The 25181-nt window shown below is 44.1% G+C and overlaps 1 protein-coding gene across 1 annotated transcript in view; it reads left to right on the top strand.

Annotated features, from left to right (window-relative positions):
- Positions 1-24990, top strand: part of LGALS8 (galectin 8) — a 27267-nt gene extending 2277 nt beyond the window's left edge. Inside the window, 9 exon segments of the mRNA XM_018563571.1 lie at positions 6418-6506; positions 6702-6817; positions 7855-7904; positions 14377-14437; positions 16339-16481; positions 17685-17741; positions 20993-21081; positions 21171-21336; positions 24808-24990. Of these exon segments, the coding sequence (XP_018419073.1) occupies positions 6418-6506; positions 6702-6817; positions 7855-7904; positions 14377-14437; positions 16339-16481; positions 17685-17741; positions 20993-21081; positions 21171-21336; positions 24808-24957 (921 nt within the window). The 3' untranslated portion in view covers positions 24958-24990.
- The last annotated feature ends 191 nt before the right edge of the window (positions 24991-25181 follow it).

Below are 25181 nucleotides of genomic sequence, written 5' to 3'. Positions count from 1 at the left end.
GAGCTGTAGCTCGCGGTATACTGAGACGCGGGTAACGGGAGGACGCTAGTTTGTGTCCTCCCGTTACCCTAAGGAGAACTATAGGGAAAAACACTGACCCCATAGTTCTCCTTTAAGCTATGCTCGCCTCAATTATCAAGGCTTGTGTGAATCAAATTCCTTTTTATCTTTTACATCTGCACATGATTAGGCATTCAAAGCGAACACAGCTACTATTTATTGAGTGAAGATTCTCAACTCCTTTATTTTATTTTATCTGCACATGATTAGGTATTCAAAGTGAACATCGCAACAATTTATTAAGTGAACATTCTTAATTCCTGTAGTAAATCAACTCCAGAATGTTGGGTGGCCCGTTAAGCAAGTACAACTGCATGTACATGACGCATGCAACTTGCTAGACATTTGTTCTGAATTGTTTTTAGGAGGTACAGATTACTTGCTAGTTATTTGTGCTGTCCTATTTTTAGGTAGTACACATTACTTAAAGTGATATTAAAGTCAAAAGGTTTTTAAGCTATTTTGGATGCTGATGAAATCACTTTCAGTGAGTGCTGCTTCTTGATGTTTAAAAGTTTCAGCTTCCTGCAGAATGAGTTGGTTCCCTGAGCACCTGCCCTGATATCCTGTTTTAGCGTGGCTCCTTTCCCTTGCAGGGTCCTATGGAGCCACCCTTCTGTGTGCTAGTAAGCGGTGTGTGTCGCCACAAACACGCAGATGCAGAAGGGCAAGATACTCTCCTCCTCCATGCTCCCAATTTTTTCCTCCTCCCTTCTCCAAGCTAGTAGATACACTGCAATGTCACATGTGATCTTGTACTGGACAGGAAGTTCAGGGAATCTAAGCTGAGAGAGATGGAGCTGTTTGGAAACATAATGACTGTAAGTAGTTTGAAAATAGAAATACTTTGGAGGGCAATGTACAGTACTGCGAAAAAGTTTTGGGCAGGTGTGAAAAAATGCTGTAAAGTAAGAATGCTTTCAAAAATAAAAGTGTCAGGGCTCAAAATGTCAAGTCTTGAGCTACTAGCTAGGCTATAAGAGTTGCTTGCCACCAGTTGCCCCACCTATCCCCTACCTTGCCCCAGCCTTAACTCCGCCAGGCCAGCGGTGTGGCGCATAGTACAGTGATCAGTAGCAACACAGAGTGCGGAAGTCAGTGGTGTGACGCACAGTACATAGGCAAGTAACAACACAAAGTGCAGGGGTCCGAGGTGTGACGCTGAGTGCAGGGGTCAGCAGTGCAGAGGTCAGTAATGTAACGCACAGTACAGAGGTCAGCGGTGTAAGGGTGAAAGAACAAGAACTTACAGTGCACATAGATGAACTGATTCAGGTGCCCTGAAATTGTTAATAGTTTATCTTTATCAATTAACAAAATGTAAAGTAAATTAACAGAAGAGAAATCCAAATCAAATCAATATTTGGTGTGACCACCTTTTGCCTTTATAACAGCATCAATTCTTCTAGGTGCACTTGCACCTGATACATGGTACAGATATAATGATAATTCTAAGACGCTAGTAACAGTCACCTTCTTGAGTACATTCGCAGTTCTGTTGTTATGTTTCAACTGTTAACATAGAGATCGAGCCGTATAAACTTTAGCGTCTTGAGATGCTTGTTGAAAGGGCCAGAGTACCCTATCTTAGAAATAGAGATAAAAGGAAAGAAGGAAGACCAAAAGAAGTAGAAGGACTGGGTGGGAAGGGGGAAAGGGATCTGTGGCAGCGGAGCAGAGCCTCCAGGTCAGGGTGTCCGTTTTAGAGTGACGTAAGACTCGTGAGGGGAATGGTTGGGTGCGCATGTGCCCACCAGGGGTCCCAGACCTTCCGGAATTTCTTTTGAGTGTCCATCAGGATACTGGACAGTTTTTCGTTAATGAAGAATGAGTCAAGCCGTCTGCTGACCCCATCAAAGGGGATCTGCTGCTTCCTCCACGCCTGTGCTATTGTTTGTTTTGCAGCTAGGAACATAAAGACTGCTAATTTATATTGAGAGTTCGTGAGGTTTGGAGGTTTAAGGTGTAACAGGGCATACCTCGGGTCTCTTTTTATGTTTGTTTGAAGAATTGAGTTCAGTAGCCGGAAAGATTTGATCCAGAAACGGTGAACCAATGGACACGTCCACCAGATGTGCATTACATCACCCTTCGCATCGCAACCTCTAAAACATTTGGCTGATTGTTGAGGGTGAGAATGTGCTAGTCGGGCTGGCACCATGTACCATCGCATCATAGACTTATATACAGTCTCTAGTGAGGTGATGTTGATGGTGCATGACGCCGCCGAGGCCCAAACCTGCTTCCACTCTGCCTCAGTAACTGCCCCGTGAAGATCCTTATCCCAAGCACTGACATAGTTATGCACTGAGTTGCTCTGGGCTAAGTTCAGTTGGGAGTATAAGATGGATATCAACTTGGGTTGCAAAGGTGTATGGTAGCATATATGTTCCATTAAGGAGAGGCGAGTGGTGGGCACCCCGCTAGCGAGAACAGACCCCGCCCAATGTCTGATTTGCAGGTATCGGAAGAATTCTGAGGGGGGAGCATGTGAGTCTGCCCTTATCGAATCCCAGGTACGCACTCGCCCATCTTGCAATAGGTTGTGCAGGTATATTATGTTTTGGGACTTCCACCAAGCAAAAGCCCCCGGCGACTGCATTCCTGGGAGTGGGTTGCCTATTATGGGCTTTAATGGGAGATGGGGGGAGATTAGCTTTCCCTGATGTTTGATGTGATCCCATACTCGGAGAGTATGGTTCATTACGGGGGTGAGAGATTTTGGCCTTGCGTGTGGGGGGAGCCATGGGAGAGCTCTGACCGATGTTGGGGCGCTATATACACTTTCCAGGTCTACCCATAATGGTCCTAGTGAATCAGAATATAAGTTAGTTATAGGTGCTATCTGGGCCGCCTGGAAATATTTGCGGAAGTTCGGAATACCCAAACCCCCTTGTTTTTTGTGTGTACACATGGTGTGCTTCGAGACCCTGGGTCTGGTGGCTCCCCAGGTAAATGAGAGCACTTTCTTCTGAAAGGAGTTGCACACAGTTTTTGAAGGAACTCGGCAGGTAGGTTGTTCCAAACATCTTGGGGAACTAACCACACATGCTGACTGTCTTCCAATCTATCCCTGCCCCAACTCTCTGATTTCCTTTGTGTTGTGCTAGAAGCCCCTATTGTTGAAACAGAAATTCTTACCACTATTAAGGGCCTAAAACCCCATAAAAAAACCAGGTCTGGACGGTTTCGTGGCTACCTATTATAGTAATTACTCTGACCTTCTGGCCCTTTTACTGCAAGACGCCTTTAATCTAATTCTTGTGGGACATACTTTATGGACAGAATTATTATTATTATACAGGATTTATGTAGCGCCAATGTTTTTCGCAGCGCTTCACAATATAAGGAAGACATTACAATACAATTCAAGACAAGATTTACTGTGAGGGCTTACAGTCTAAAAGGGAGCGACAAGTGGTACATGAGGAGTTAGTTGTGTGTGGATGGACTTTTTGAGAACATGATGGTTCAGTAGTTAGTTAGAGGTGGGATAGGCTTCCCTGAAGAGATGAGTCTTTAGGGATCACCTAAATGCAATCAGAGTAGAAGAAAGACAGACAGGTTAGGGTAAAGAGTTCCAGAGGATGGGAGAGACTCTAGAGCGAGCGATGCAGGGAGGAGAGCTCAGCCTCCAGTGGCAGCGTGGGCTGTCTCCGCCCACACACCGCTCTGCTAGACTGTGATAGGAGGCTGAGTGGTGTGGGAGGAGACGCCGGCCGATCACATCGCTCTTCTCCCACAGCGCACGGCCGGCTCTCACAGTTTCTCTCCTCCCCGCTGGGACACAGAGCAACGCCCAGCGAGGAAGAAAGAAAGCAGGGATGCGCCGCTGTATCGGCAGGAAAATGGCACTTTCGGCATTATGACAAAAGTACAATTTTCGGCCGATATGTTTAGGCGGCCGATATATCGGTGCATCCCTAGTTAATATTTTTAATTTGATCATTTGGGCAAGTGAAAGCCAGTGCAGGGATTGACAGAGGGGGGTTGCAGACACTGAGTGGTTGGTTTGGTGGATGAGTCTAACAGCTGCATTCATGATAGACTGAAGTGGGGGTAGCCTTTGTAGAGGTAGGCCAATGAGGAGGGAGTTGCAATAGTCAAGACGAGAGATAACAAGTGAGTGGATGAGTAGCCTAGTGGTTTCATCAGTGAGGTAGGGATTGGATGTGGGTCAGAAAGGTGAGGTCTGAGTACAGGATGATACCTAGCACCTTGGCATGGTGGAGGGATGGATAGTTGTGTTATCAATCTCAAGGGAAAAATCGGGGAAAGGTGTACGGGCAGGAGGAAATATCATGAGCTTAGTTTTTGAAAGGTTGAGTTTTAAGAAGTGTTGTGACATCCAGACTGATATGTCAGTAGCTTAGTGACACGGAAGGACACTGAGGGTGAGTTGTGGAGTAGAAAAATACATTTGAGTTTCATCGTTATAGAGATGGTATTGGAAGCCAGGTGAGGTTATTAACTGACCAAGAAAGAGGAAGAAGAGGGGAGGAGATAGATTTGTAGATGACACTAACTAGGAGAAGAACCATGAGAGAGCAGAGTCTTGTAGGCCAAGCGAGTGGAGTATTTTGAAGAGGAGCGGGTGGTCAACAATGTCAAAAGCAGCAGAAAGGTCTAATAATAAGAGTAAGGAGTAGTGGCCGATGTTTTTAGCAGTTAGTAAGTCATTAGTACGTTTTAGAAGGGCGGTTTAAGTGGAGTGTACAGGGACTGTGCCAGACTGTAAGGGGTCCAGAAGGTTGTTATTAGCGAGGTGGCGGCTCAGACGGTTGTAGACGGTCCAGGGAGGTCCATGTTTTTTGGATATTGGGGTGACCAACACATGCTTTAGAGGGGAAGGAAAGATGCCAGAAGAGAGGGGAAGATTGAAAATGTGAGTTATATAGTGTAGGATAGAGCAAGAGTGCGAACGAAGTAGTGGTGAGGGGACAGGGTCCTGGGGGCAAGTGGTGAGGTGGGTGTCGGAGAGAAGCTTTGTATCTTCCTCTGTGGTGACAGAGTCAAAAGAGGAAAGTAACAAATGTGATAGTGGATTTGGTACATTAATAGGGGAAGAATCCTGCGGTCATCATCATACCAAACCCTATTACTGACATTCTTCTATTCCCTCTACTTTTTGTCCCATTTCCTTACTAAACATCGGCATCAAACTTTTTTGGCCAACATCCTATTTCTTAGATTAAACCAAGAGATAGGGATTACTTTATTCATAAATGCCAGATGGGCTTTATGCCAACCAGACAAGCGAGCGATAACGTCCGCAAGCTTCTCTTACTTGTCGATGGGGCATTGTTATACCGTTCTCCCCGTGCTTCAGTTTGTTACGCAGTATTCTACTCTCACCCCTGTTTTCTATCCCTGGCAGGGTTGTCTACTTTCTTATGTTATTTGTAGAGGTGAACCGAAATGAAAATGTTTAAACCGAAATAAATAAATAAAAATTCAGACTGAAACCTAAAATGTTTATTTTAAATTTTTTTAAAAATATTTTTTTATTTTTATTTTTTAGAAACTTTTTAATTTTTTTATATTTTTATTAATTTTTTATTAATTATTTTTATTTTTTACATTACTTTTAGGGGCTTTGGGGAAATATTGGGGGTCTAAACAGACCCCTGATATTTCCCTTTTAAAATAGAAAAAGAGATTTAGGACGCAAATTCCTTTCCTTTTGTCTCTTTTTCTGTGTCCCCTGTTATCAATGGACAAGAATCCTCTATGATTGTTCCTGTTCATTCATAACATGAGGACATGGCATGTTCACTATAACTACAACTATGAATGAACAGGAGGCTAATCCAGCGGTGTAGAGAGGAGAGCCCAGACTCCTGTGACAGCGCGGCCTGTCTCCGCCCACACACCGCTCTGCCGGACTGTGATAGAAGGCTGAGCGGTGTGCGAGGAGACCCCGGCCGCTCACAGCGCTCTCCTCCTGCAGCGCTCGGCAGCCTGTCACTTTCTCTCCTTCCCGCTGGGACACAGAGCAGCGCTCATCGGGGGAGGAAAGAAAGCAGGGAAAGCAGGGATGCACTGATGTAACGGCAGGAAAATGGCACTTTCTGCATTATGCCAAAAGTGCCATTTTCGGCCGATATATCGGTGCATCCCTAGTTATTTGCCCTCACAATAGAACCCTTTGCCCACCTTTTTATAAGGGCCTCCTCTAACATATTTTGCTTAACCATTGCTGGTCATCAATGTAATTATGTCAAAACAAAAGATCGAGACCTTGTGATAGCATTGACAGGGCTAAAAGCACTATTGTAGAGGTGTGTCTGTCGTTATTTTTCTCTATAACTATATTTGCAACTGTTTATTAATAGTAATTGTTTATTTCTAATATAGACAGTTCCTTATGTTGGTACAATCTTGGGAGGCCTAAAACCTGGAGCAATGGTAGTAATCCATGGAACTGTCTCTGATGATGCAGACAGGTAATTGCAGGATATATTTTCTAATTTAATGTTTTTAAAAAATGGCTAATCCCATATCCTAAATAGTAGTGGTTTCCTACAGTCAAAGGCCATGCACTCACTGACCTATCAGTAATATAAGACTTAACAGATATTGGAGATCAATGGTTACAAAATACAATTTCACTGATAAAAATGCTTCTGTATGTTGTGCAGTGTGGAGATCATTTATTTCTTAGGCTGGGTTCACACCTGGGCATACGGAATATGCGAGTTTCGTGCCTCGCGTTTTTACCGCGATTTGCGCGTGCGTTTCCCAGGTCTATCCGGCTGTATCCTTATGGATACGCGCAGCAAATACGCCCCAAAGAAGCTCCTGTACATCTTTGGGCGTAGGGCGTTTTTCAGCGCGTTCCTACGCGCTGTAAAATGCCCAGGTGGGAACCATGCCCATAGGCAATTATTGATTTTCACATGTTGAGCGTTTTACAGCGCGTAGGAACGCGCTGTAAATCGCCCAGGTCTGAACCAGGCCTTAGGTTACAAATGATTGTGGGACCTCACATACAGCCACAGCACAACGCACAGAGCATTACACATACACATTTCATCTGAAATACATTTTTAGTATTCGCACATGTCTAATAATATGTGTGTGAGGGGGGCGGGGGGCAGTTTTTACTTTTTTTTTAAATCATTTTTTTAAAAATTGTATTTATTTACAGTTGGGGGGGGGCTCCGGGTTGAACAGGCTGTAATGTAAATCACCGCCTGTTCATTCATAACTGGGGACACATAGCACTATGTGTCCCCAGTTATTTACAAACACTGGAGTGATCAGACGATCGCTCCAGTGTTTTTATCCTTCTCACACGGAGGATCGGTAAATATCAATGATATTTACCCATCCCCCGCTCTGCCTCGCACAGAGCCGCTGTCATCCTGAAACTGACAGGATGACAGCGGCTCCGATCTCCTCGTCGCTCGGCCATCCTGACAGCTGCGAGCGCGGCTTCTCTCACCCTCGGGGCAGCTTCTCTCCTCGCGGCTTCTCTCCCGCTCAGCCATCCTGACAGGCAGCGCTCCCTCCTGCGACCCCGGACGGACGGACGAGGGAGCGCTGTCATCATGTCGGTGAGGAGGAGAGAAGCCGCCCCGAGGAGTGCCTGACTCAATGGCTTCATTTCCACTCGCCCCCACGCAATTTTCACTCGCAATTTGCGAGGGGGCGAGTGGAAATTTTGAGCCCTGCTGTATGTTATATACTTCACACCACTCCACTTTGTATGTTATGCACCATACCATTGCATATCACTGCCATTCTATAGATGCTATATAAATACCACTAGCAATTTTCTTGACCGTACAGTACGGGACACCGGCAGATACAGAAATGAAGTAGTATGCAGATATCATGAGGTGAGTGGACACTGGCCAAAGCTATGAGAACCTTCATATAAGACCTTTCTCTAAATAATCCTCTGTTTTTTGCTAGTTTCCTTAGGTTAAGGAGGTCTCCTCTCTACTTATTGGAGAAGCATTCAGATTTGCTTACCTTTTTTTCCTGCAATTCATCAATCAAGTTTCTCTGCTGCATTGGCCACAGCAGCAACTTCCCAGCTTCTGAATCAGTGCAATAGCACTGCTTCAACAGCTTCAGGGACCCCGCTGGATGGAAGATGCAGCGCCTGCCTGTAATGTCGCTTTGGGCACTGGATGCTGCAATGGACACCTATCTTGGCACATGGTGCATTGCATTGGCTTAGCCACAGGGTGCTATACAGGTCCAGGGCAGTGGCATTTGCTCCGGGTGAGTCTATGCCCCTATTTTCTCCTGGATATCCCTTTGTCCCTCAGTGCTGCTATGTCTCTCCTACACAGTCACCAGCAAGGTGCCCCTGCAGTATGGGAATACACCTCTGCTACCCAGACCTCCTTCTGCCCAGTTTGGATCCCCCTCTCCCCTCTATGGCAAATAGTGGTTAAATTTAGAGGTAACTTGAGTTGGTCACTGCAGTTATGCAGACTGCCTTCTTGGTATACCTGGCCGGCTGTGCCAGGGGGAAAAGGGGTAGCAAGCTCCACAGCTAATAATGGGTATAGGGGGTTACCCAAGTGCAAACAAATGTAGCCCCCTTTTTCCTTCCCCTTCTCAACTGCTGTTGGATGCAGCCATGGCTACAGCCCTTATCCTAGATAAAGAGAAGGAGGAGGGTGTGGAGTGGAAGTGTGTACATGCTCAGACTCTGACATTTCCTCACATTTCCCCACCTTCAGTGATCCTGTCCTCAAAGATGTGTAATACCATTTCAGTGTTCATTGACGAGGTGTGAGAGTGTCTAGCCATTGAACCACCTGTACAGGATCGTTCACCCATATGGGTTTCCTTAAGAAGAAGCCCACTAGGACCTTCCCGCCATACTTCCTGGTAGAGGAGGTGCTCTATGCATCATCCTATCCTATGCTATCTATGCAGCATCCTGAGAAAGTATACTGTATGCTCCTCCGAAGTGATTTGCACTGCAGTATCCCTTAGAGAAAACTGTCCCTGACTCTACTGGTGCAGAAAATCCTGGCCCATAGAGACATGGTGGATAAGTGCCTGTCAGGGTTCCACCCTGACTTAACTGGTTTGCAACATTCTGGCTTGGCTGCCATTTTACCCCCCTGTGATCCCTCCTTTGCCTGAGCAGACTCTGTAACGTTGCACACTACTCCCAGGCTCCCTCTTATGGCCAAACAGGAGAGCATCATCTGAGAGAGCCAGATGGGAGTTTCCTGTCTCTAAATGATGATGTCACTATATAAACCACTCAGTCCAGTCTGACCTTGCATGGTCTTACCTGCTAGTGCATTCCTGCTGCTCTGAGTATTCTGATTCTGTGTATGACCCAAACCTGGCTGACACTCTCCTCTGGTTCCTGCTCCTGGCTTGTTCCTGACAATGCTGATTTACTGGTCCCTGCTCCTGGCATGATTTTTGCTTGCTCCTTTTGGACACTGTTCTTAATAAGTATTTTAACTAGCACCTTATGCTTGTCAGATTTTCAATGTGCTCTGACAGTGCCTTGAAGGATTGTTTAAGGTTTCCTTCGCCGTTATTGGTCCTACCCTTCAGCGACTTCTTTGGAGGCATGTCAGTCCTTGGCGTTCTGGACCAAGAATAGGGCCTGTAATCCCTGTTCCATCACAACAGACCCTGATGTCTTGGGGCATTTGGAATTTTGCTGGTCTATTCGAGGAGCTGCCATTAGCTCAGTTTCACTCCAGACCACTTCATCTAAGCATTCTTTGCTGCGTGAGACAAACAGACTCACTCTCTGGTTCGACCTATGTGCCTGTCGGCCAAGGTAATGCTCTCGCTGGCCTGTTGGATCTCCAGTCCAACGTTGGAGACAGGGACTTACTTTCACTGCAGTGGACAGTACTGATGACGGACCCCAGCCTATTGGGCTGGGGAGTTGTCCTCAGGACCTCGAACATACATGAAATGTGGTCGACAAGGAAATCCAGACACGCCATCAATGTACTGATGCTAAGAACAGTCCAACTCTACCTGCAGCACTGGATGTGATGTCTTCAGATGCAACTGAAAATGGTCCAGTTTGACAACCTCGCACCCATGGTTTACATCAACCATAAGGAGGAACCAGAAAACGTGCAAATCAAAGAGAAGACTTTATCATGGCCTGAGTAGAACTTCATATCCTGACCCCGACTGCCGCGCACATTCCAGGAGTGGACAGTAGGCTGGCGGACATTCTCAGTGAACAGTGTTTGGATTCAGGGGAAGGGTCTCTACACCACAAAGTTTCAGATGTGCGGCTGCTGGGGTATGCCAGATGTGGATCTCCTGGTGCCCAGATTCCACAACAAACTGGACAGGTTTTCACAAGCATTCGCAGCTGTTTCTTGGTAAAGCCCTTTGTGCTGGGGGTCACTCATGTGACTCCCCCTAGACAGCCTCTGCTGACAATGGGTTATCTCAATCTGGTGCTTTCATCCCTCTAGCAAGCTCCTTTTGAAGCAAGATATATCCCTGGCAGATCTCACACTCAAAGTGGTTTACTTTGTCACCATCACCTCTGCTGGTTTTAGACTATTGTGAAAAGAACCATTCCTTCACTAGCTTCACAAGGATAAGGTTGTTCTCAGGCCTAGGGATACCTTCTTGGCTAAGGTGATGCCCTTGTTTCACTTTATTTAGGACATTGTTCTTCCTTTTTGTCCTGCTCTGAATCAAGGTAAAGAGGTTGCCTGGACTGCCTATCGGATAGTTTCTCCATATTCAAATGGAGCCCGCCAAGGGTGTCCACTGTCCCCTACACTTTTTGTCCTGACTCTTAAGCCCTTCATTAGAATGGTTCAGGCTGATCCTCATATCTGTGGAATTACGATGGGCAATACAGAACATAAGATGCGTTTGTGTGCTTCCAACTTCGCAGTACTACACGATTACAATACGGAAAGATTTAACTAGATAGTGAATAATCACCTTCTCATGGTTTGGAAGAGTGGCAGTCTTGAAGATGAATGTCCTTCCCAGACTGTTATACTATACCTATTTGATTGCCATGATCTTTCTTTCACACGTTAGACACTACTCTTTCCATTTTTGTTTGGAGTGCCTTTTTTGGTCCCTCCTTTAAAGCGCCTAAATGTTGTGGTTGCTTGGATGTTCCTAACATGTACACATACTTCAAAGCCTCACAGCTTACTAGAATAGTGTATTGGCATATCCACGCTGACACCAAACTGTGGGTGTCCATAGGGCAGGAATGGTCGGAAATCCCCATGACATCTTTTGCTTTACATTTGTGACGTTGCAATGCTCTCTTACCTCATTGCAGAGCCCTATGACGCCTTTGAAATACAACCTTGATTTTTCCTCCAGGTGCCAAAAAGGGATTTCCATCTTGTTGGACCTTACGGCGAAACTCTTCTTTAGATCACAGAACTTCTCTAGAGCCCTTACACCTTTGGAAAAGATTTGCTCAGGAGATGGTCACTCCCGCCACTTGCTGTCTTGGATGTGCGCTTTGACTCGTGATGTCAACACAACGCCTTTACATAACTTACATTGCAAATGGGAACGAGCACTTGATGTTACCATATCTGAACATTCTTGGTCAGATATCTGTATAGCTGTTCACAAATGTACCATCAACAGACGGATGCAGGAGACTAATTATAAACTTTAGATTTTTTGGGGATAGGGCTCCCCACTTATTACACCACACAATACCCTGCTTTACCATCATCCTGCTAGAGATGTCATGACAACATTGGCACACTTTCCCACATTTTCTGATCGTGTCCACGTATCGCTCCAGGTGCACGATATTATAGAACCCAACATGGGCTCCGTACTGCAATTTTTACCTGAGATCTTTCTTTTGCATTGAAGGATGGATTCTTCCTCAGGCTCCTATAAATCGTTGCACAGACATCTCATTAATGCTGCACATATAATCATTTCTCATTACTGGAGACGGGAGCATGCGCCCTCTGTAAAAGAATGGCTTGCTCAAGTTGAGCATGTTTATGTAATGGAAGAGTAACATGCAAATAAACAGGATGCTCTGGACAGGTTCAGATCACGGTGGGCTTGCGGGTCCTATTTAACCTGTAATGATGACTTTGACAACTTAAAACATTGATTATGACCATTTTATAGTTTTGTGCTATTATGAACCCATTTACTCCCACTTTATCACTCCCTACACCCTATATTTTTGTTCCTATACTTTCAATTCTCAAGCCTACCTTTTTATCCACCCCTGTTTGTTGTTTTTTTTTTTTTGCTTTTCTCTCTCCCCTAACTTTTTCCTACCTCCTATTTTACTCAAGTAAAATTTTACTTAAGAAAAAAAATGCATCAATCGCAGTAAAATCGTGCTACATCGTGGCAAAACGCATCACATTGCAACTGCGCAGACCCAAGCAGTTCTGGTGTTAACTAGTCCTTACTGGTTTTTTTTGTTGATATTCTGATTTGCTACTTTTCTTGGATTTTATACTGTTCATATTGAGCTGATGGCTATTTCCTTGGATTGTTTGTATTATAAAATAAATAAAACTTGTTTAAAAAAAGAGAAGAGGTTGCCCTCCATTATTTGGATTTGGTTCAGAACATACAAGTTTATTTCTCAGCAATGGTTTAGTTCAGACAATCCGATTTTGTCTTTCTCTTTTTCCTTTGTCTGAAGGACCTTGCAGGGGGCTCCTTGCATTTTGTTCCATCTTTTCTCAGTGGATTAGACAGGTAATTGTGCATGCTTATGCTTCTAAGGGTAAGGTACCGCCTTTTTTTGTGAAAGCAGGCTCTACTAGATCTGTCAGTGGCTCTTGGACTTTGCAGCATCAAGTATGTGCTTTGCTGATTTGTAAGGCTACCACCTGGTCCTCTGCTTACATGTTTGCTAAATTCTACCAGGTGGACATTTGGACCCCTGCTGATGCTAGTTTCGGCTGTAAGGTGTCACAGGCTGCTGTGTACGTCATAGTTTCCCTCTTTTGTTCTGTTTTGTGTGCCTGTTGGTGGCTGTTTTGCTGTGTTGTCCACCCCCGTTGTATTAGTTGTGGACGTCCCAGTCATCTCTGAATCTGCCTGTGTTCTATACTGTACTATCAAGAAAATCGAATTTTTGATTTGCCAGTAAAATTCATTTCTTGGAGTACAGTACAGGCACAGGACCTTACCCTCTATTGCTTGCTAAAATATTTGAAGATTCTTGGCAGTGGGAGGAGTTATTTGAGGGTCTTCACAGCTCTGACCAGTGTCCAATCACTTGATGATACCTACATATTATACCTATCTTCTTTGAATCTGCTTGTGTCCTGTACTCCAGGAAACGGATTTTACTGTTAAGTAAAAAATCCTATGTTTTGGACTTTGACAATCCCACCCCATTTAAGCAACAGACACTTTTGTTAGTATTATTCAAGGCACAATACTTGAACTTACCTCCATGTGTCTTATAAAGCCAGACCATACTGTAGCTTAGGCTGTTGGTTGTTCTATGTTAAAGATGGTACAGAATAAAAATTTATAAATATATTCAGTTTTTTCATGTTCAATAATACAGTTGACAGTGTTATATAGATTCTTTCATGACTGCATATATAGTCAATAAGCACAACATTCACCGATCAGCCATAACATTATGACCACCTCCTTAATATTGAGTAGGTGCCCCTTTTGTCACCAAAACGGCCCTAACCAGTGAAGACATTGACTCCACTAGACCTCTGAAGGTGTACTGTGGTATCTGACACCAAGCCGTCAAAGAACATTTTGCAACTAATTAGGTTAATTGGCAACAGGTCAGTAACATGATTGAGTATAAAAAGAGCATCTTAGTGAGTCAGAGTGTCTGTCTGAGAAGTAAAATGGGCAGAGGTTCACCAGTCTATGAAAAGCTGCATCTAAAAATTGTTAAACAATTTCAGAATAATGTTCATCAACATAAAATTGGAAAGACTTTAAATATATCACTATCCACAATACATAATATCAAAAGATTCCAAGAATCTGGAGGAATGCCGAAATGCAACATTGGATGCCCGTGATCTTCGGGTTCCCAGACGGCACTGCATTAAAACTGCGTATCGATCAGAATGCTGAAAATAAATCCAGGGTCCCCAGGTGGACAAGAACTGCCCTTCCGTGTTTCTGAGGGTTGCCAAGTCCTCCAGCACATACTTCACGTACCTTGGAAAGCCAAAACGAAATGGTAGGGGGACATGTTTGTTTCCATAACAAGGGAATAGAAGCTCTGGCCGCATCCAACAGGTGGCGTGGGAGTAAGTGCCGGTAAGTTGAGTGCGGAGCCGCGGACATGCATAAGAGACATGCCGCTGGATTATTTCTGAGATCTGTCTTGATCAGGTCCTGAATGACAGTCAGCACCTGGTCCATGAAGGGTCTCGACCTCAGGCAGGACCAGAAAGTATGTAACATTGTACCTGAGTCTGAGCCACACCTCCAACACTGGTCAGGAATGGCAGATCTCATTTTATGCAGGAGCCATGGGACTCTATACCACCGAGATAATATCTTATATTCCATCTCCTGAACTTTACTAGCAATAGATGACTTAAAGGATGTGGTGATGATGGTACGAACCTGTTCCGTAAAGACGAGTCCCAGTTCTTGTTCCCAGTTCTGCAAAAATGATTGGTAGGGGTCTGTGGAGGGTGTAATTAGCCATTTGTAGATGGTGGAGATGGCGTGTTGTGAGGGAGGAGTACCCTTACACATTCCTTTTATAGACCGTGAGGGGCCTGTCTAGAGCCCTGGGGTTCGGGATGGCCCTAAGAAAGTGTCTGAGTTGCATGGGCACTCCAAGGGTCAAGAGGGAGATCAGCAAGAGATTGCAAAGCCCGGCCCGTTAACCATTTGGAGTCTGCTTGGAAATCAAGTAATCTGTACTTGTCAACCGTCACAAGTCTAGAGAGCCGCACGTTTTCCACACCCGGGCGAAGTCGGATCACCCATAACCGGGATCAATTGAGAAGGGGCAGGTGCTAATGCAGAGCCATGGAACACTATACAGGCTATTCGGATGGTGGAGGAGATCAAGGGATGTTCCCGTACTGTAGGCGGTAGGGGAGAAGAAAGCCGGGAGAGCCCTTCCAGAGGAAACCGGCAGGTAGCCCTGTCAAGGGATACCCAGATCTTGCTGTCACATTGAATGTGCCAGTCTAAGATCCTATTTTAGATGAACCGCCTATAGTACAAGTTAAAAATCCGGTAGGCCCACCCCGCCTCTGTCCCAGGTCTTCCTGCTGATCCTCGGGTGCTTCCCTGTCCAAACGAAGCACACTACCGTGAAGACGGTGGAAAAAGCTAGGAGGGATAAGCTAAGAATAATAGAAATTTGACATTTTTGGCAACCATGAGCGCCTCATTCTCTGGACTAAACAGGAGGGGGACCTTCCGGCTTGTTATCAGCATTCACTTTAAAAGCCTTCATCTCCTGATGGTATGGGGATGTATTGGTGCATATGGAATGGGCAGGTTGCACATCCGGAAAGGTACCATGAATGCTGAAAGATATATTCAGGTTTGAGAGCAGCATATGCTCCCATCCAGACATCTTTTCAGGGAAGGCCTTACATATTTCAGCAGGACAATGCTAAATCACATACTGCATGGCTTCATAGTAGAGAGTGCTTAACTGGCCTGTCTGCAGTCCAGACCGTTCACCAATGAAAAATATTTGGCACATCTTGAAACAAAATATATGACAGAGAAGACCCAGGACTGTTGAGCAGTTAGAATCCTATATCAGGCAAGAATGGGACAACATTCCTCTTTTAAAATTCCATCAACTGGTCTCCTCAGTTCCCAGACATTTACAGAGTGTTGTTAAAAGAAGCGGGGATGCTACATCATGGTAAACATGGCTCTGTCCCAACTTTTTTGAGAAGTGTTGCTGCCATCAATTTCAAAATTGCCTTATTTTGTTCTTAAAATGGTACATTTTCTCAGTTTAAACATTCGTTTATGAGATTTGCAAATCATTGCATTCTGTTTTATTAAGATTTTACAGTGTCCCAATTTTTTTTAATGGGGGTTGTATATCCCACATACTTCAAGGTGCCAATGTAACAAAATAATCAATTTCAGTTGTCATAATGTTACGGCTGATTGGTGTATATATTATGCTTTAAAACATGTCTGTGCTTTTGTTTTTTTAATTCGAATTTTGAATGAGATTTGTGTTTTTTGGGGGAAAAAACAAACCTAAAAACATTGGTTTGTCTTTTTGTTAGGTTTTGTATTTGTGAACTGTAGACATTTCACTGACTTATTTATGCATTTGTAGTTACATGTTTTCCCAGTAAAAAATGTTATTGAATATGTTTTAGGTTTCTTCAAATGGAAAACACTTGCTCTCATACAAACACAGAACTAACCTGGATAAAATTGATACACTTGGTATATATGGAAAGTTGAAAATTGATACTATTGGTTTTGTAAATGAAGCAGTAAGTAACTTGTTTTTACACTATTCCTATGGGTAAAGGGTAAGGAAATACATGAATAGGCTGTTAGCTGTCTTGAATTAGTTTTTTTAATGAGAATTTTAGGTGTATGTTTTATCTGTATTGCTCATCACAGAAAATGTTGTCTCCATTTAGCCCCTTCGCAAACAGTGACGTAAATAGTACGTCACTAGCAGTGGACCTGTTTAAACAGCTGGTGGGTGGCTTTACAATAGAAGCGGTTCTGGCTACTCAGCTGTCGCCATATCGCTTTTGAGGGCCGGTAAATTCCCCCCCCCTCTTGGGTTTCCCTGGCTCCGCTGCCCCTCCTGGCAGGGGGAAGCTGGGGAGGAGAGTGTCGACCGTCTGTTCACCAATCTCCTCCCCGTGCTTTGGGAATGGGAGCGATGCAGATTACATCTCTTCTGGTTCCTGAGCTGTCATTGCTCGGCTACAGAAGCCCAGCAATAGGCTATTGGAGTGTGATCTGCACTTCAATAGCTTATTTAAAGTGTAAAGATTAACTAGGGGTCTTTTGGACCCCCAAATCACCTTTAAGGAGTACCTGTCACTGTCAATATGCTATCACATGGGGGGCTTGTGATAGCAATTAAAGTAAAAAAAAAGATGAAACAGTTTTAAAAAAATGACATGAAATAAAAAAAAAAAAAACACTTTTTAAAAGCCCCCCGCCCCTGCGAGCACACACATATTATTGTAAACACACCCTGGGTGCGCCAACATAGGAAAACGATGATCGCGCTACACATGTTGGGTATTGCCACGCACGCTAAAGTGAGCAATAATTGTAGGGCCAATATTTATGTGCATCTCTAAACTAATGACCTGTAGGGGCGTTTAAAGCATTGTCGATGGACTTTTTGGGGTAATGAATTTTGTCGTTGTTTCACAGATGTACACAATTTGTAACCTGGGCATGTTGGGTATCTATTTACTCGTAACCTAATCTTTTATGTATTGTTTTTAAAAAAAAAATAGGTATTTTATTGTGTTTTGGGGCATTTAAGTGCATTTGTCACTCAGCTTTTGGGTTTGATCATAAGTTGCGCTAATATCGCGCAACATAAAAATTTGCAAGTGCTGCCATTTTATTCTACAGGGTCTTGGCTTTCAGAAACATTATTAGTACAATTGCACTGTAATGATGACTAGAAGACTATTATCAACATTGTTTTATTTTCCCAGCCACAGCAGGGTTCACAACCAACATCCCTTACTGCCAGCCTGTTGGATGGCTGTCTGGTAAGTTACTGATTATTTTCAAAAATGTTTAATGTGGGAAGTCATTGATGCATTGATTTCATTTAAAGCGACATTAAACCTTCGTTTTTCTTTTTTTGGGGGGGCTTTCTTTTGTGGGGGCCAGACTTGCCATAAAAAAAACTCTTTTATTCCTTTTTCCTTGTGTCCATAGACACACACAGTGTGTGGCTGGCCACGCCCCCACCCTTGCAGTCACAGCTTGACTAATGGCAGAAAAAGCCTACGGCTTCTCTGCCCTCTGTACCCTCCCCCACAACCAGGAAGTTCAGGGCCCCCCGAGTATCTCCGTGGGCGCAGCGGAGGAGAGGAGAAGAGCGGGGGGGACAGGGGTGTTGTGAAAGTGCTGGGTGTTTTTTGCCCTAATGCAGAGAATGCATTAAATATTAGCCTTTAGTACTATTTTAAGTGTAAACTGATATATACTGATATATATATATATATACAGCGTCACCCATGACCTAGGTTTTGCAGATTATTATGGGTTTTATAAGGACAAAATTACAGACGTAGCTGTTTCTTGTCAGGCTGTCTCTTTTTAAATGAAACTCTCTTTTATGGAGCTATATAGAACAGAGGAGGATAAGTTAATATTCGGATAGGGAACTCTTAAGGCATCAGCATACTAAGACATTTTGGACAATTTCATGCTCCCCACCTTGTTGGAACAGTTTGGGGATGGCCCATTCCTGTTCCAACATGACTGTGCACCAGTGCACAAAGCAAGGTATATAAAGACATGGAGTTTAGGTGGAGGAACTTGACTGGTCTGCACAGAGTCCTGACCTCAAACCGATAGAACACCTTTGGGATGAATTAGAGCGGAGACTGCGAGCCAGGCCTTCTCATCCAACATCAGTACCTGACCTCACAAATGCTCTTCTGGAAGAATGGTTAAACATTCCCATAGACCAGGCCTCAAAATTTCCACTCGCCCCCTCGCAATTGTCGAGTGAATATTGCGGGGGGTGGGGGGGTTTAGTGGTGGTGTTGGCGAGTGCAATGTCAGCGATGGGGTGCGCGGGACCAGGGATGGGACACTACCCCCGCGGCGATCTCTCGCTTCTGTTCTCTCTTCTATTTCTCGATTGCTGCAGCTACAGAGCGGCCAAGAAGGAGAAGAGAGAACCGAAGCGAGCGAGCGATCACCGCGGAGGTAGTGTCCTATCCAGAGCCGGCACTAGCTCTCTGCAATTGTGTGGGGCAATTGTGTGGGGCACTCATATTAATAACGTGCTGGATTAGTCTGACCCAGGGGCGGACGGGGGCAGGGTGGCAATTGCCCCCGGGCCTCTCTGATACCTTTGCAAACGCCCCCCCCCGCCACAAGCACTTAATCTCTCCCCTCTGGGCCGCTGTGATTAATAACGTCCAAAAGCTCTGACTTTAAGACTGCGGCGGCGGGGAGAAGAGAACAAGAAGCTTGACTGCCATCGTCTGTGCCCGCTGCAATTGGGCTCATCAGCGGCCACAGCAGTTTCCTCCGCCCACCTCAGCTGCCATTGGTGGGACAGGAAGACTGCCGAACTGCAGTTGGCCAGCTTCTGCTACGCAGGAGAGAGAGTCGGCTGGACGTGTAGGAAACCTCGATGCTCCCCCACCATCACCAGGAGAAGAAGAGGTCAAAGCACTTTGTGACCTCTGCACTGCGTTAAATACTGACCGCTGACCTTTGTACTGTGTACTGACCTCTGTACTGTCCGTCACACAGCTGGCCTCTGTATGCTGCATAGCACCACTGAATTCTGTACTGTGCGTTGTTACTGATCTTTGTACTCTGTGTCACACCGCTGTACTGGTGGAGTTAAGGCTGGGGCAGGGTAGGGGTTTGGTGGGGCAACTGGTGGCGAGTAACTTTTATAGCCTGGCTAGTAGCTTAGGACTTCAAATTTTGAGCCCTGCCATAGACACACTCCTAAACCTTGTGGACAGCCTTCCCAGAAGAGTTAAAGCTGTTATAGCTGCAAAGGGTGTGCCAACTCAATATTGAACCCTACAGACTGAAGGTGCCCACACACCTTGCGATAATCGTACGATAATCGTGGGAAATCCCGCGATCGTACGATTAGCGCAAGGTGTGTGGAAGACGTGCGACCGTTTTTACTGTACGGTCGCACGACTTTTATCTTAGGAACATGTTCAAAAACCGGCGAGAATCGTACGATTTGTTTGCGGGTGTGTGGCATTTTTGTAAGATAAATGCCGCACGGGCCTGTGTGCGCAAGCACACACTGCCCATTCAGCATTGGGGTCATCAGAAGCACGAATCGCAAGTACGATCTGCCTGTCCAAGATCGTACGTTTTTTTAATTCCCTTACAACCATCGCAAGACAAAAGTCTTGCGATGTTTGTAAGGTCTGTGGCCAGCATAAGACTGGGATACCATTAAAGTTCATGTGCGTGTAAAGGCAGGCGTCCCAATACTTTTGGCAATATTGTATGTGTGTGTGTGTGTGTGTGTGTGTGTGTGTGTGTGTATATATCACTATGTATTACTTTTAATCAGGGGTGTTACAAAAAGTTTGGCTTTTGTGAGTACTTTTTGGTGTGATTAAATATTTGTTAACCTCTGTTATGTCAGTGCTTAAATATTTGTTAGTATTTAAATTCCAATGAAAGTGTCAGTTTTTTTTTTTTATAGAGCTGTACTGACATACTTTTATATTATGATTTTTAACTAAAATGCTTTTAATACATTTTTCCCTTCTGGTAAATGGGTTTCCTGCTCTTTTACTCCAGTTATTTATGCTGACATAGCTGATTAAGAAAAGAAATAGACACCGGCACTCCAATAGTAAATCAATTACGTCTATTTATTGACGTACATCAATAACACACTTAGTGCCGTATTATTGTATTGATTTTGTGTTCGATGCAGAGCATACATAGAAGTCATAAAAACCCTCTGTGCCTTTTGGAATAGATCAGTCATAATTAGACACATTGAACATTATATCACAATATATATATAGTGGCATTGTGTGGCAATACCACAACCCTTATGAAAAGGGTGCTGGCTAGTGTTCAGGGCTCCACCTGCGAGACTGGAGGTGTTCCTGGATTTTAGCTTAAAGTATTAGCAAATGTATTGCCAAATAAACAGGCCCATAGCAGAAATAAAAAAATGGCTCTGGTCTATAAAGGGTGTACAGGTGTGAGGCTAGAAGAAGTTAAAATATCAAAACAGTTGTCGACTCTGCCTTTATACATGACTGCTTTCTGTTAAATTTAGAAAGTGCCTTGGACACAAATTCTAGCCACTGCTCTTGGTCCTGGAAGAACTGTGCTTGTAAAGGGAGAAGTAAATAAAAATGCAAAAACGTAAGTATTAGTCTGCTTATTAATGTAAACGGTTATTATTTACTGCAAGAATTCCAATTTGTTTTCCTGCTTTATTTTATTGTTAATAGCTTTGCTATAAACCTAAAACCAAGTGAATCCAGGAACATTGCTTTGCACTTGAACCCACGTATGAAGGAGAAAGTGTTTGTAAGAAACTCTTACCTGTATGACAGCTGGGGAGAGGAGGAAAAGCAACTGCATGAATTCCCATTTTTTCCTGATATGTATTTTGAGGTAAGCTGGTGTGACGAGAAATCATAATTATGGGAGTACAGGAAAATAATTTTGCTTGTGTATAGATATATTATATACTGTAATACATGTTGGGTGTACATGTTACTAAGCAGTGACTATTCCATTAGTGACACATTTTAACTTTTAATTTGCTAGGGATTAACAGAATATTTATTCATAGGCATCTTGATATTGGTTTGGTGTGCGTGTTCAAAAAACAGTTTTTCTTTGTCATCCTTTAAAGGAAACTAAAAGTCTTTCACCTTCGGGTTATACTGCCACCTACAGAAGAATTGGAGCCTGGCAAACAAACAAAAAAATATTTTTTTTTCCAGCACTGCTGTTAAAAGACTTAACCCATGCTAATCTTTATAATTGTTTTCTTCATTTTTCTTCAAGACTGTAATCAAAATTGCTGATAGAACTGGTCTCCACAATTGCAACTATCTGACAGTGGCTGGACTGGACCTTGCGGTGCCTAGTGCGTGGTACCTTCAGGCACTAGGTTTTGCATAAAGTGCTTGCCATACCCCAGTCTGGTAACAAGTTAGCCATGGGGCTACCTTTTTTGCATAGGTCCCTAGGCCCCTTTTAAATTCCCTGTTTCCGGATGTTTTTTGCCCAATTCACTCTGCTCCAAGCTAGTTCTGATTCCAGAGGCTTTAAGTGCACGCCCACAGATTCTATGGCTAATCTGCTCACTCCTCACGGCTTCTTGCCTCTACATGATGAGGCTATCCTTGAGTAGTCAAAGTCTTCTGCTAGGACTCCAGAACTGAAAGTGACTATTTCGGCTCTTATTGATGTGGTGTGCACTTCTCTAAAACTGGAGAATCACTCTGCCATATTGCTCCTTTGAGTTCTTCCTTTGTGGGGATTGGAAACACTCTAATGTGCCCTTGACAAACCCCCCCAAACGCTTAATAGACTTGTTCCTGGTTGGAAAAGATTTTGTAAAACAGTGGCCCACTTTAAAAAGGAAACAGGACATTCCTGCATTGAAGGATTCCACTAATCAGCAGTTAAAAACCCTCTTTAAAGCTCAGCTCCCACCTTACGAGCCCTGCCCTTTGCCCTATTCTGGCTTCGACTCTAATTTGTCAAACAATGGCAGAATGGTCAAAATCCCTTTTAAAAAATATCCTTCACTGGTAGATTGTGTGGAGCAGATGGCTGGAGCTTTACACTTCAGCTGTGATGGTCTGCTGGAAGCATCTTGGCTTGTTTCTTTCTTATTGGTCTTTTGTCAATAAGCCTGTGCAGAGCACTCTGGTTAAAGTGCTGGCCTGCAGATCCTGCATTCAAGGAGCACTTCTTGTGCATGGTCTTTGCGGATTCCTCGATGGTTTACTTTTCAGATGCTTATGCACAGAGAGTTATATTACAGAAATACAAACTCAACTGTTGCCTCTAGAACCTTCTTTGGCACTCACCTTTAACATCCCTGTGTCACCACACCTACCTCTACCTCTTTTGGGACCAAGATGTCATTGTTCAAACACAACTGAAGTTACTTCAGCAGGGGACTCCAATTACATCCAATGCATTGTCCACCACATGTAAGAACTACCTTCAAACATTAGACCGTTAAGGACACAGACATTAGCATAAATCTTCTTTTTAGGGCTTCCTTTTATTAACAGAAAGTGCTCAAAACATAATGCAGTTGTCCTCGTAGGGGTTATTCAACCTGTGTCTTCACAAAAAACATGCATTCAGCCTCCTGGCTCCGCTGCACCACTGCTCTGGCCTCAGTCCTTAGGTTCTTGTCTGTGTCCCTTACACAGTCTTACAAACACTGTGCTGACTCTTGGTACACACCTTGCAGCTCCTTGCTGCACTAGCTCCCTCTCTAAATCCTGGGTGGAGCCCTGAACCCATACTATAAGGGCTGTGCACAGCTGCAAAATCAATGGGTGCTGGTCGACACCAAAACATGGAACCAGGGTTGGAGGCTTTATGCCACCCGAGCCTCCACAAAGCCTCTGGGTTCCAGGACCCTGTCCAGGGTTTACCAGTCCTGGGGAAAACAAAAAAAGCCAACTTTCTCCAAATGAAACACACATCCTGGAGCCCCCTCTACCTGTATGGGTGAGAACCAAGGTTGACTGCTTACCCTTATCAGACATGGCAAGGCACAGCACTTATGAGTGAAACATGACTGGAATGCACAAAAAGTAAAATATATTTTATAGAACAGAAGAACAACTGGCTTTGTTACTTATAGTAGTTATACGCTGAGTGGCCAGATTATTATGACCACCCCATCAGTACTTTGTTGGGCCGCCTCGTGACACCACGAGATGTTGAAAGGTGATGCGAGGAATCTGACACTGCACTGTTGCCCTTTTGTTGTCTTGTACCAGTCTTGCCACTCTCCGTTCTGCCCTAACATTGAATAGTCGCTGACGGCCACAATTTGCACGTTCAGACCCAGATTTTCGGCTGACAGTCCAGTCTTTAAACACTTTAACAACAGCTGCTCTTGAACATTTAACGAATTCTGCTGTTTTGCTGATACTCGCTCCATGGCTTGAGCGCCAACAATCATCCCACGTTCAAAGGCTGTTAAATCGCGTTGTTTACCCATATCTTCAGAAAAAAATCACTTCTACTGTCGTGGTAAACAACCTGCTTCCCTATTTATAATGGTCTGGCCCTCTAGCAACTTCAGCGAGAAATTATAGCTAATTTGCCTACAAACGTCAGGTGGTCATAATAATCCGGCCACTCAGTGTATATATCTTGTAGGGATGTCCCAATATCACTTTTTCAAGACCAAGTACAAGTACTTTCCCTCCGGTACTTGCCGCTACCAATTACCAATACTTTTTTCTCAAAGGTACATGTGACACTTTTTCTTAAACAACTCAGACTGACTATTTTAGGGCAGTTTCTCACCAGGGCTAAATACAGAGGTCCCCAGAGCATGATACATGTCCGCAGAGCACAATACATCTCACCAGAGCACAATACATCACCAGGCTGCGATCTCACCAGGGCAGCATGTGGATTACTGCAGGGCTCTGCGGGCAGTGGCTATGCTGTGGAGTTGATTTTGGTGGGTTCCATCTCCGGGGCTGTACTGTGCTGTGTGGGGCTGTCCATGACTGTGCTGCGCTGAGAAGGAGTAGGAGAAATAGAGCCAGGCAGGCACTGCCATGTCCCCAGCAGGCTGCCGAGGTACCCACATGCATGGGAACTCCGCAGCCGCTGCGGTTTAAAAATGTAAAGGGCTGGTATCGGCCTTATTCGGGGCAAATGCCTGGTATTGGTATCAGGACATCCCTAATATCTTGTAAAGCGAATAAATACTGTATACCTTGCTAAACTACTCATTGTAAGAATTATCAAGTTGACAAAAATGAATGTTTAACAAAATAACACCCTCTCATTAAAAATGCTTACAGAGATTATACAGATACCAATATACACAATAATTACATTTTGTTGTCTACTCTGTATTTGCAGCTCCTCATATACTGCGAAGCTCATCAATTTAAAGTTGCAGTGAATGGACAGCATCTACTGGATTATAGGCACCGATTTAAAGACCTGAGTATGATCAACGAGATCTCAATTAATGGAGACACACAACTGTATGATATCAGCGTCTGGTAGAAAACAGTATGCCAGATGCACAAATATGACTGTGGTCAGATGATTTCCATATGATTTATGGATTATATTTCATAAATATAACGACCCTTTCTAAGGCATTACTTATAAAATGACTTAAATTAGCTCTTGATGCATTCCTAGATTTGTTAGACCAGAAAGGTATTATTCTGTACTAACTGTGTCATAGCGTCTTACTAAAATAAATATATTTATATTGTATTAAA

The sequence above is a fragment of the Nanorana parkeri genome, unplaced genomic scaffold (assembly GCF_000935625.1).
Source record: "Nanorana parkeri isolate BGI_ZX_2015 unplaced genomic scaffold, ASM93562v1 scaffold677, whole genome shotgun sequence".
In the NCBI taxonomy this organism is placed as follows: Eukaryota; Metazoa; Chordata; class Amphibia; order Anura; family Dicroglossidae; genus Nanorana; species Nanorana parkeri.
Note: the sequence above shows the minus strand (reverse complement) of the source record. Positions and strands in the feature narration are given on the sequence as shown.